At 40.1% G+C, this 12804-nt stretch overlaps 1 protein-coding gene across 5 annotated transcripts in view; it reads right to left on the bottom strand.

Moving 5' to 3' along the window:
* Positions 1-12804, bottom strand: part of LOC149313429 (adhesion G protein-coupled receptor F5-like) — a 77457-nt gene that overhangs the window by 27406 nt on the left and 37247 nt on the right. For 4 of the 5 annotated variants that reach the window (XR_016280825.1, XM_089519095.1, XM_089519097.1 and 1 more), the window contains exons 9-14: positions 12649-12785; positions 10746-10955; positions 10015-10230; positions 8956-9120; positions 3612-3833; positions 1875-2093 (exon numbers count right to left, since the gene is read on the bottom strand). Coding sequence is in view for 4 of the 5 variants with exons in the window: in XM_089519095.1 (XP_089375221.1) it covers positions 1875-2093; positions 3612-3833; positions 8956-9120; positions 10015-10230; positions 10746-10955; positions 12649-12785 (1169 nt within the window). In the remaining variant the exon portion in view is untranslated. The remainder of the gene's footprint in view (positions 1-1874; positions 2094-3611; positions 3834-8955; positions 9121-10014; positions 10231-10745; positions 10956-12648; positions 12786-12804) is intronic. The other variant, XM_089519098.1, reaches the window with a different exon arrangement.

The raw sequence follows: 12804 nt of genomic DNA, 5'->3' as shown, positions 1-12804 counted from the left end.
AAACTATTTTGTAATGTGTTTGTTTCAACAATAATGGGAAAATGTCACCTTTCCACTCTGAAATCCAGACAGCAAGAAGCATCAATGAGGAGGTGAATGAATACAGAAAGTACAGTCCTCCCTTTGTTCTCGCAGTCTTTGGACTCGCGTCCCTCACTTTTGTACAAGGGATGAATGGAGGGAGAATGAATGGGGCGCACGCCCGTGGAGTATGGCTATGCCCCTCCACACCTATATTCAAGCCAATGGGGCTTGAATATAGGCGAAACTCCATTTTTGCGAGGGGGTCCAGAACGGATCCCCCGTGAAAAAGGAGGGGCGACTATTCTATCATACTATACTTTGTAGTGCTATTATTCCACTTTAACTGCCATGGCAACATTATATGGAATCCTGGGATTTGAAGTTTTGGGAGGAACATTTAGAATTCTTAGCTGGAGAGCTCTTAGGCCGCACTGAACTATAAACCCCAGCATTCTACAGGAGGCAATTAAAGTGGAATATTAGTGCTATAATACTATAACAGTGTTGTGTCATAATAATGCATGTGTGCATGAAAGCTATGTGTCACATTTCTGATGGAACAGCCTTTTTGCTTTATTTTTTTATTTTTGTTAACTGTTCTGAGAATATCAGCTGAGCAGCAGCCAATGAAAAATGTTTTGATAAAGCAGAGTAGTGGCTGGCATTTGCATTTTTAAATTGTACAGGACAAAAGTAAATTGATAGTGTGAGCTCAATGCTTTGAGCGCTGTCAGATTTGAATAACATCCAATTCTCCTTATAGTCATTCATGACATGGTTCAATGCAAGTAGCAGGTTTCCTAGTCAACATCAACCAACACCAGGCTGATGATTGGGCATCTTCAAGGATAGTCTTGTCGAAAGCCCAAACTGCCTTTGTTCAGATAAGGCTTAGAAACTGCTTAGAAATTGCTGTGCAGAATTTTTGCTGGCACCAGCTGCCCACTGTTTTAGGTCTCCCGTTATCCCACCTTCCCAGCTTTATTCAGTAACCAAATGTGCTTCTCTTTGTTAAGCCAACTGTGTGATTCCAACTTGCCCACTGCTCTTATTAGCTCTATGTGCAAGCTGATATCTAGGAAAAATTGGGAGAAGGTTGGAAACCTTCTTAAACAGACTTTTCAAATAGCCAACTACTTAAAAATACAAATGCCAAAACACCTTAGCAAGCTAGATTTGACCAGCTTGATACTATGGTAAGATATGGGAGATTTAATGGTATCCCTTATAATGATCGAACCTGTATCTGTGAAGAGCATGAAATTGAGGGTATAGCACATATGCTATTTAAGTGCAAATTGTATCAGCAGGTGAGAAATGTGTATCTCAGGCCCTATATTAAACGAACAATGCACTGGGATAAACATATTAGAACAACATACTTTATGAGTGGTCAAGAATCAAAAATATCTCTCATTACAGCTAAGTATTTAAGCAAAACAATATGTTTGAGATCTTCATATATGGGCCTGATTGGGGTAAATTGCAGGGGTGATGTAGAAATATGATGTATAAATTTACCTCTACCATATCTATTTAATGCATTATTGTCTATTGTATTTATATTTTATACATTTTACTTTCTTTTTATTTAACCATTTATATAGAGATTTTATATAGAGCTCTATTTAGCTTTGTGGTATTTTGAGACGGTGCATGTGCTAATTGATTGATTGACTGATTAGGCACTGAAGAGGAAACTAACGATAGTTATATAATAGTTAATGCCCATTTACATTTCTGTCTGGTCACCCCAGAGCACAGCCCAGAGCGATCTCAGTACTCTACCCTTACTAATGTTCAGATTTTGACGGATCTGCTTCTCTCTCAACCACACAGAGACTACTTACCAGAGGTAACAGGTGATGGCCTTTTTTGAACATAAAACGCTACTGTATAGTTCTCCTGTTTGCTGATACAGCACTTCAGAACTTGGTTCACTGGACAAGAGACAAATGCTTCTATAGGATCTCTCATGATGTCTTGTTGCAGAGGCAAAGGGAAAACTTCAATTTCCATATAGGCAGAGCTGTTCAAAAAACTTTGGAAAAAGGTGCAGATATAGGTGCCTAAAAACAATGAAACCAATATATATATATATATATATACACATACATACATACACTAATGAACAGCACTGCAGTGGTGACTTTAAGTACATAAAGCATTTATAAATTCCTGCCATTGAAATCCACTAAATGTACCCTGTAGCCTTCAGTGGGAAATCCATTGTAAGGAAGGATTTAACTGCTAGATGATTTTGTTTAGGCATCTGTTGGAGATTATCACATGGTTCTTAAATCTGCAGGGAGAGGCGGGAAATATAAATACATTTTATTATTATTATTAAATTGGGGGATAGAAGTGGGACTGAAACTGTGATCACAGGATCCTATTGCACCACATCATGGCCAGGCAGTAGTCCTGTAGTCAATTCATGCTTCTCCTGCTGCTTTTAATGTATGACAAAATCCTGTGAATAGCTGTCAGTCCCACAGCCAGCCCATTATTGAAGTATGTGCCATACATCATTCAGAGAGAAGGGGATTTAAACTAGTTTCACTGCCCCCCTCCCCATTCCTAGTGAAGGCAAGACTTCTTACAACTGAGGAGGCAATCTGTCTTGGACAGAAGAAAGGGGATTTAAAGGGCTTTTACCACACACACACACACACACCATTCCCACTGAAAGAAAGACTTCTTAGTGCTGAGTAAAAATGGGATTTAAAAGGTTTTTGCTGCATACCTCCCACTGCCAAAGGCAAGACTACTTTACTGATTAATCTCAGAGAGCCAACGAGTAAACGGAATGGTAGTGAAATAAGTTCCATAGCCAACCTGTTATCAATTCACAATTGTGTGGTAATGTAATAAGAATTGCTGCTGTTCTGGGCGTTTAAAAGGTCACAACAGCATCAGCTTTGTGCAATAATATCCTATTAACAGGAACTGACGGCGTAACAATATAGCTGCTTCTGTCTACAGGGATAAAATATACTCTAGTTCTAACTAAAATCTGTCAACAAATATGGAAAATTAAACAATGGCCCACAGAATGGCAATGGGTCCTTGTGCTCAGCTACGTAACTGATTGGCTGAACTTGGGAAAGTCACACACTCTCAGCCTCAGGGGAAGACAATGGCAAAACCCCTCTGAACAAATCTTGCCAAGAAAACCCTGTGATACATTTGCCTTAGGATCACCAAAAGTAAGAAACGACTTGAAGGCACATAACAACAACAAGAACAATCAAGCTTGAACTCTCCCTAGAAGCTATGTTGACTAAACTGAGAGTGTTGTACTTTGGAGATATCATGTAAAGATATAACTCACTAGAAAAGATAATAATGCTTGGCAAAGTAGAATTTTGGAGAAAAAGAAGACTGCATCACCAATGGATCAAAGAAGCCACAGCTTTGAGTCTGTGCAGAGTGGTAGATGATAGGAGAACTTGAAGGTCTCTCATTCATAAGGTCACCTCAAGTCAAAGTTGACTTGACAGCAGTTAACAATAAGAACAATCCTGTTGTTATTATGAAAAATGGGGATGGGTGTGATGGAGACGATGGTTCATATCTTTACCAACCTGCCCAATCTTCATTAGCATTGCCAACAGTCAGCATAGATTCAGCACCTCTTTCAGTCTTTATGGTAGTGAACCACATCCTGTCTACTTCCTTAGTAGAGTTTCCACTTTGGATTTGCCAGGTGACTTTGTCATAATTGCCCACATCACTAAGGCACCTCACTGAAAAACGCTGACCTTTAGACACCTTACCACTTGGGCTAGAAGATATAGTGACATTCGCTGGGGAAACAAAATAAAGAGGTTGTATTTAGTATTTGATTGTGATAACAGTTTTACAAGTAAATCTTAGAAAAGAGCTGTACTACTTGTATATTCATTTTCAATGTATAGGTTGGTCCAGAGATGATATAGGTCCAAAACACACTGCAGATATAATCCAGTTAAAGGTCACTTTAACTGCCCTGGCTCAATGCTAGGGAATTCTGGGAACTATAGTTTTGTGAGACATTTAACTTTCTCTGTAGTACAGCTCTTGTGCCACAATAAACTACAATTCCCAGGATTCTCTAGCATTGAGCCAGTGCAGTTAAAATGATCTCAAACTGAATTATTTCTGCAGTGTGTTTTGTACCTTAGTCTTGTAATAATCTGTGCAGGGGGTCACCACATAATCGTACTGCATTCCATGTCTTGGTTTTTTAAACTTTTAACTCATTAAAAAGGTACAAATTGTCCCATGATTAGTCTGGAAAGAACACTGACCAAGCCTTGCTTCCCATTCACTGTTCTGCTCTTTAAAGCTTTTTTTGAACCCACACTTGTTAATACTAATATTTCAGGGATGGAACCTGATCAAGGTCACTTCAAGAGAAGAGTTTCAAAGATAATCCAGATAGGACAAAGCCATTGTTGTAAAATAACATTAACTGATGATTAATGGTTTCTAAACCAAACTACACGTTGGTATCTATATTTTTTTAAAGCATAGTGTATATTTTCTGTACACCTCTAGCAGATGGAAGCTAAATTTCCTGGCAGCTGGTGATGCACTTGGGTCCCTGAGGTATATCAGGGTATACCAGCAAAGCTCTCCCAGGCAATTATCATGCTCCCTCCTCCCCATAATGGATGAGACCTAAGGTTTAGACTGAAGCTACACAAAACATTGCAGAAGCAGGCCCATAGCTAGGCTGGGGTAACTGGGACACTGCCCCAGAGCCCTGCCCTGGGGCCCCCACCTAACAGGGCCCCCAAATGGTGGTGCCCCAAGATGGCGCCTGCGGCGCATGGTAGAACTCGGGAGCATGTGAATGCTCCACCCTACCGAGCCCTACTTTCTGCCCCAGGGCCCCTAAAGGCCTAGAGCAGCCTATCTGGCCCTATTCCAGAAGCTTGGAAAATCAAATAACCAATTGACTCTAGTAACTGACACTGCTCACAGATGGACCAAAAGGGATACTTGGGGCTCTTATATTCACACAAAATGTGGGTGGTCTCATGTTATCTTGTTTACTGAAATGCTACACTGAGGTGAACAGTCTAGAAAAGGGTGCTCATTTTGAGGAACGTGGAGCAGATGATGCAGTAGGGTAAATGCAGCACAGAATAAGTAAAGACATAGTACAGGAATATCTGGTTAATCTAAATTCATTTAAGTCTATAGGGCCAGATCAATTACATTCAAGGGTATTAAAAGAACTGGCAGAAGTAATCTCAGAGCCACTGTCAATAATGTTAAAGAATTCCTGGAGAACAGGAGAAGTCCCAGCAGACTGGAGGAGAGCAATATTATCCTTATCTTCAAAAATGGGGAACAACAGGACTCAAACAATTACGATGCAGTTAGCCTGACATCAATACCAGGAAAGATTCTAGAGTAGATTAATAAATAGTCTGTGAACATTTAGAAAGGAATTCCATAATTGCAAAAAATCAACATGGGTTTCTCAAAAACAAGTCACGCCAGGCTAATCTTGTCTTCTTTTTTGATAAAATTACCTGCTTGTTAAATGAAGGGACTCCTATGAATATAGTATATATTGGTTTCATTAAGGCCTTCAATAGGTCCCCCAGAATATTTTTGCGAACAAGCTAGTAAAATATGGGCTATACAATGTAACTGTTAGGTGGATTTGAAACTAGTTGACTGGCCGAACCCAAAGGGTGTTCATCAGTGGCTCCACTTCATCCACACCTGTCAGTAGTGGGGTGCAATAAGGTCCTGTCCTGGTCTCAGTGCTATTGAACATCTTTATCAATAACTTGGATAAAGGAATAGAGAGCATGCTTATCAAATTGCAGATGACACCAAATTAGGGGGAGTAGCTAATACCCTAGAGGACAGGATCAGAATTCAAAATGACCTCAATTGATTGGGGCCAAAACTAATAAATGAATTGCAACACAGAGAAATGCAAGGTACTACACTGAGGGGGGGGGGGATGAAATGCACAGATATAGGATGGGGAACAACTAGCATGGCAACAGTAAATCTAAAAGGGATCTAGGAGTCCTACTGGATCATAAGTTAGCAATGTGATGTGGCAGCTCTAAGCTGCATCAATAGAAGTGTAGTGTCTAGATGTAGGAAAGTAATAGCCATTCTATTCTGCTTTGCTCAGGTCTTAACTGGAATACTGTGTCCAGTTCTGGACACTATAATTCAAAAAAGATATTGAGAAGCTAGAGCTTGTCTAGAGGAGGGCAACCAAAATGGTGAAAGGTCATGAAATGATGCTCTATGAGGAGCAACTTTGGGATTCGATAAGTTTATCCTGATGAAGAGAAAGTTGGTGATATGATAGCTCTGTTTAAATATTTTAAAGGATGTCATGTTGCGAGAGAGCAGGATATAGAACAATGAATGGTAACTACAGGAAAAGATATTCCACCTCAACATTAGGAAGAACTTCCTAACAGTAAGAGCTGTTTGGCAGTGGAACACACTCCCTCAGAGTGTGGTGAAATCTTGTTTTTGGAGGTTTTTAAACAGAGGCTGGATGGCCATTTGCCATGGGTGCTTTGATTGTGAGTTCTTGCATGGCAGGGGCATTGGACTGGATGGCCCTTGATGTCTCTTCCATGATTCTAATAAAGTTAAAAATACAATACATACCTGCATAAAAGGTTAGCTTTCATTTTCCTTTTGTGAGGACTACATAAAAAGGTTCCCCAAAACCAACTAACCATTAAATGCCTGTTTAAATCAAAAGATCTTTGCCTACCAGTGAAATAAGAGCAGAGAGGGGGTGAGTCTAGCCTCCCGGGGAAATGAGCTCCACAGTCTGGGAGCAGCTACTGAGAAGGCACTTTCCTGTGTTCTCACCAAGTGGGCCTGTCATGGCCATGGGACAGAGAGAAGAATCCTAAGACTCTGGCAGGTTCATATATGGAGGTACTATCTTTCAGATAGTCTAATCCATAAGTAAAGAGATAGTAAAGGAATATCTTGTTAATCTAAATGAATTTAAGTCTCCAGGACCAGATGAACTACATCCAAGAATATTAAAAGAGCTGGCAAATGTAATATCAGAGCCATTGGCAATAATCTTTGAGAACAGGAGAAGTCCCAGCAGACTGGAGGAGGGCAAATGTTGTCCCCATCTTCCAAAAGGGGGAAAAAGAGGATCCCAACAATTATCGTCAAGTTAGTCTGACATCAGTACCAGGAAAGATTCTGGAGCAGATCATAAAACAGAGGGTCTGTGAACATCTAGAAGGCAATGCCATAATCACAAAAAGTCAACATGGGTTTCAGAGAAACATGTCATGCCAGACAAATATAATTTCTTTCTTTGATAAAATTACCAGCTTGGTAGATGAAGGGAATGCTGTGGATATAGTATATCTTGATTTCAATAAGGCCTTTGACAAGGTTTCCCATGACACTCTTACAAACAAGCTAATAAAATGTGGGCTAGACAAGGTAACTGTTACATGAATTTTTAATTGGTTGACTGGCCGAACCATCAGGGCTAGCCTGGAAGAAGAGGCTCCTCCCTCCATAACTGTCATCTTCCGGCCTATTAGGGAGTTGACCAAGCAGCCCAGCTCCACCAGGGCTAGCCTGGAAGAAAAAGAGCCCTCCCTCCAGTCCATCTGCCTTGGTCCAGGCTTCAGAGGGAGAGAAGAATGCTGGACCTGATCCCCACCCCCTCACCATTCCCTTCTCCTTTTGTGTCATGTCTTTTTAGATTGTAAGCGTGAGGGCAGGGAACCGTCTATTATCCCCTCTGTTGTAAGCCGCCCGGATTCCCAGTGATTGGGCGGCGTATAAATAAATCCTATTATTATTATTATTATTATTATTATTATTAAAGGGTGCTCAACAATGGCTCTTTTTCATCCTGGAGAGAAGTGACCAGTGGGGTCCCACAGGGCTCTGTCCTGAGGCCAGTGCTGTTCAACATCTTTATCAATCACTTGGATGACAGAATTGGGAGCATACTTATCAAATTTGCAGATGACACCAAATTAGGAGGAATAGCTAATACTCCAGAGGGCAGGATCAAAATTCAAAATGACCTAAATAGACTAGAAAGCTGGGCCAAAACTAACAAAATGAAATTCAACATGGAGAAATGTAAAGTACTGCACTTAGGGCAGAAAAATGAAATGCACAGATATAGGATGCGGGACACTTGGCTGAATAAGACTACGTGTTAAAGGGATCTAGGAGTCTAAGTAGACCACAAGTTGAACATGAGTCAACAGTGTGATGCAGCAGCTAAAAAGGCCAATGCAATTTTAGGCTGCATCAATAAAAGTATAGTGCCTAGATCAAAAGAAGTAATAGTGCCACTATATTCTGCTTTGGTCAGGCCCCACTTGGAATATTGTGTCCAGTTCTGGGCACCACAATTCAAAAAGGACATTGAGAAACTGGAACATGTCCAAAGGAGGGCGACTAAAATGGTGAAGGGTCTGGAAACCATGTCCTATGAGTAACGACTTAGGGAGCTGGGGATGTTTAGCCTGGAGAAAAGAAGGTTAAGAGGTGATATGACAGTTCTGTTTAAATACTTGAAGGGATGTCATATTGAGGAGGGAGCAAGCTTGTTTTCTGCTGCTCCAGAGAACAGGACCCGGAGCAATGGATGCAAGCTGCAGTAAAAGAGATTCCACCTCAACATTAGGAGGAACTTCCTGACAATAAGGGCTGTTCAACAGTGGAACACACTCCCTCAGAACGGAGTGCAGTCTCCTTCTCTGGAGGTCTTTAAGCAGAGGCTGGATGGCCATCTGTCGAGTAGGCTTTGATTGGGATTTCCTGCATGGCAGAGGGTTGGACTGGATGGCCCTTGTGGTCTCTTCCAACTCTATGATTCTATGATTCTATAATGGACTTTATAGGTCATAACCAGCACTTTGAATTTTGCATCAGGCCCAAAGAAAGACTTACCCACTCGAAAATAAGTCACACTGATTACTCTATTGGCCCGGGCTCCATATGTAGTGTTCAGCTCACACATATAATCTGTTTTGGAGCCAGACTTGTCTGCTGGGCATTGAAACTCATTAGCCTGCAGCAAATATGTTGTACAGTTGTGAGTAGAAGTTGTGCTTCCTGCAATAAAGTGAGATAGTTTCAGTGTACTGAAGACTGTCAGTTAATCAAGGTTAGAGAACTCTTAATGAGAAATGTTTTTGAGTAGTTCTAAACACTGGTTCACTGCATGCTCTCTGCATCCCCATCCTTTTAATGGCACATAATCTGTAAAGGTCATGGGTAGAGAACCTGTTTAGGTCATTTAACCCAACAGTACTTACTTCTGAGCAGGTTTTTTAAAAATAAATAAATTAAATAAAAGACATTTCTTTTTACAAAGAAATGGCATATAGTTTGGTTTCAATACCTCTGAAAACCAGTTAGAGTACACTAGTTGGTCTAATAACCTGACTCTGTCAAAAGCAGGTTCATGTCTTAAACTGGAAAAGATCTATCTGAGCAAACTGTAGCCAGCTACCTGTTAGTGGTGTATGCATACCTAACTCCCTTTTTGGATGAGGTGCAGATTGGTCTCCCATGTTCTTTCTTTCTCCACCAATAAGTGGCAGCAGCAGAATACCTCTCCTGGATCTTGACAGCTACTGCGCAGTGGGAGAATACAGAACTGCACATGTGGAGATACATGCAGCCTTTATTTTAATTGATTGGGAGATGCAGACAAACTCTGCACTGCTTGTATTGATGGTACTAACCTAATCCAAGAATATTTAATTTATATACTTGCAAACAGTGACTGACTGAGCACATAAGAACTCTCACTGTTTGCTAAAACACACTTTGGGTGGCATGCTTCATAGCTCCAAAGCACAAGGGAAATCTCTGTCCAGCTTCCTGGTATTCTATGTATTTTTTTTATCAGTACCATCATCTTCTGAGAAGTTCAACTAGACATATGTAAAGTGGTGAAACAAGGAAACATTTTATATACAGCTGAGAACCACAGAAATTTACCTGAAATATTTATTGATCCATTTGGTTTCCAGGAATAAGTAAATTGTAGTATATCTTCATCTGTGCAGCAGCTCAGTTCTTTACTCTCACCATTGCATACAACTGAAACATTATCTGATTGTACAATTTTGATTTGTGAGACTATTACATCATCTACAGCTTTATATAATAATGACAAATCATTTCTCCATTCCATAAAAGTGCAACTATATTCACCTGCAAAAAGACCAAAATGTGCTCAGATATTTTTCTTTTTACTCCCCTTCAACCAAGGTTAGGAAAGAAATAAAACCAATTAAGCTACACATTCTTATTCTATTCACAGTGCAGTTGACATAATCTAGGTCTTAAGAAATAAATGGGGAATCTGGGAACCTGGATGTCCTTGTCCAATCTATGATTATGATTCTTTGGGGACAGTGAAATAGGCAGCACCTCTTCCACCCTTCCATGAGTCCCTTGTTTCTCAAGGCACTGTATGTTTAAAATATCTTATCTCAAAATCATCTCAAAATCTTTGCACCTTCTCGCAAGTAGTTCCCTCCCACTGTATGATCTCTGGTTTTCTGAAGATCCAACATGATGGCTTTCTGTAAATATAACTCTCCTGGCCCTCGGTAGAAAACAATTCTGAAATTTATACTGACCCCTACCTAGCAATTCTTATGCCTCTCAACATGACACCATGACTAAGAGGGAAGGGATACTTTTTTATTTAGATTGAGAATTACCAGCTTCGTTCAACTTAATGCTTGTGATTGTCAGCGTAGATGTTGACTTTCCATCTTTAATTTCATTCATGACAGAGTGCCTGCTGCTAGAGAGCAAATGTCCTGAAAGAGACCATGTCACATTGCTTGATGTTGATGTTGATTCACAAGTCATTTTTACTGTATCCCCCTCAAAAATCTGTTCAGGGGAAATGGAGAAGTTTACACCACCTGGAGAAAAGGGGAGAAAACATTTTTTTTAAAAAAATGGAAAAATCAGCATCACTTTTTATATTTTGTTCACTTTAACAATTATTTAATTGAAGATGTGTATAAGCATTCATCCACCATAACCACTCTGCACCTCACAGTGCCACTTGGTGTTGTTTTGAACATAATTAGGAAAACTTTTGAAAACTAGGCACCATCTGAGCATAGTAAGACTGACCAGGGTCAGATCCACTCCTTGCTTCCTCTCAGAAATGACACAAAGTTTTCAATGTTGGATTTTCAAGAGGATAATCACTCAGTTTAGTGCACTCATTTTTGAAGTAGCACAGTGCCAGTCAGCAGACTGCTTCTGCAGGAAGAGAAGATCTTCCATTTTCCCCAGCTTATTGATGACACAACTGTGATCATGAAACCGTGCTGCCACCAACAGATGCATCCTTGCCTCAAAGAGCACATCAACACATGACAACAATGCACAAAGACAGACAGAAGTGCTCCTTGGCGGGAGGTTGAGTCTTTGTTTCTCTAGCAGCAGACATAATCTTGCTGTTCTCACAGCAACAGCAGAAGCCCCTTTATAGCTTTAGCTGCAGCTACTGAAGATCCTTCCAATACATTCAGACAGATTTGACAGTATTTCTTAACTGTTATATGAATGGAGCCCCATGAGACACACACATACCTCCGAGAAACTACCTTACAGATGGCGCTTTAGATAACAAACTCCTTCTGACCTAGCAAAGGTTAATGGATGGGAACTAAGTGGGTGCAAATATATTAATGGGCAGAGAAAGTATCTCTAGACAAAACACCTCTTCATAAAAAATAAAAAAGGAGGAAAGCCAGGGGCATCATTAGTGGGGTGCAGGTAATGCAGATCACACCAGGTGACACACTTAATTGGTGACAGGTGACACCACTGCTCTCCAAACCCCTGCCTTTCGGCAGAAACAGGCTGTGAGATTCACCTGCATCTCTTTAGAATGCTGGACCTGAACAAAAGAGATGTTATGAGTGGGGCAAGGCTCAGAGGGAGGAGAAAAGAGAGGCCATATGTTTTAATTTTTAATTATTTAATTAAAAACTCTTTTAAAAATTTCATTTGCAAACATAATATCTTACCAAAGTTTCGTGTTAACCACATGAAATGATGTATATGTAAATACATTTAGGCTGTGTGCATGACAGTATAATTTAAAGGTATAATTTTAATTTTGCTGGTAGTTTATTTCGCAACTCTTGCCATTATATTTAGTGATGTATGGGAATTATGATGTATTAGTCATTAGTACTAAGAAACATTACTAAGGATTCTGTATGGTATGGTATGGGAGGAGGTCAATGGGAGGATGGCACCATAAGTTACCATACCAGGTGACAGCAACCCTAGTGAACCCACTGGGGGGAGCAAGAGGCTTTTACTGACTTCAGGGGAAGTAGAACTTTTAAAATACCATCAATATGTTCATAAAGTGTTCTGAAACATAGCCAGAGAATACAACGCTTGGGAAAGCAAAAATCACTCTCCCGCTGCCTGTGATATTGTAAACTGAAGATTGTTCTGCTGGTCTCTTAGGAGGGCTGAATCAAAACAGGTTAGGCTGGAGTTGTAGATTTTTATACGGAAGAAGATATAATTACATCTCTTCAAAATGATAAGGCATTTAGCAACATGAAGAATTATAAACATTACCAGTGATTTCCTTTGCAAACGAGGTATTTATCAGATTGTAGGAATCATCTAAGGTTTCAGCAACTTTTGTATTTGCCCTTTCAACAGGCATATCCCCTTTTGATGTTATTTCATATTGAACCACGATGCTTCCAGGTCTATGCAAACAGAATATTA

The sequence above is a fragment of the Sceloporus occidentalis genome, unplaced genomic scaffold (genome assembly GCF_023333645.1).
Source record: "Sceloporus occidentalis isolate IW3139 unplaced genomic scaffold, rSceOcc1.0.p SCAF_4, whole genome shotgun sequence".
Taxonomy (NCBI): domain Eukaryota; kingdom Metazoa; phylum Chordata; class Lepidosauria; order Squamata; family Phrynosomatidae; genus Sceloporus; species Sceloporus occidentalis.
The sequence above is the reverse complement of the archived record's forward strand: the minus strand, read 5'-3'. Positions and strand labels throughout refer to the sequence as shown.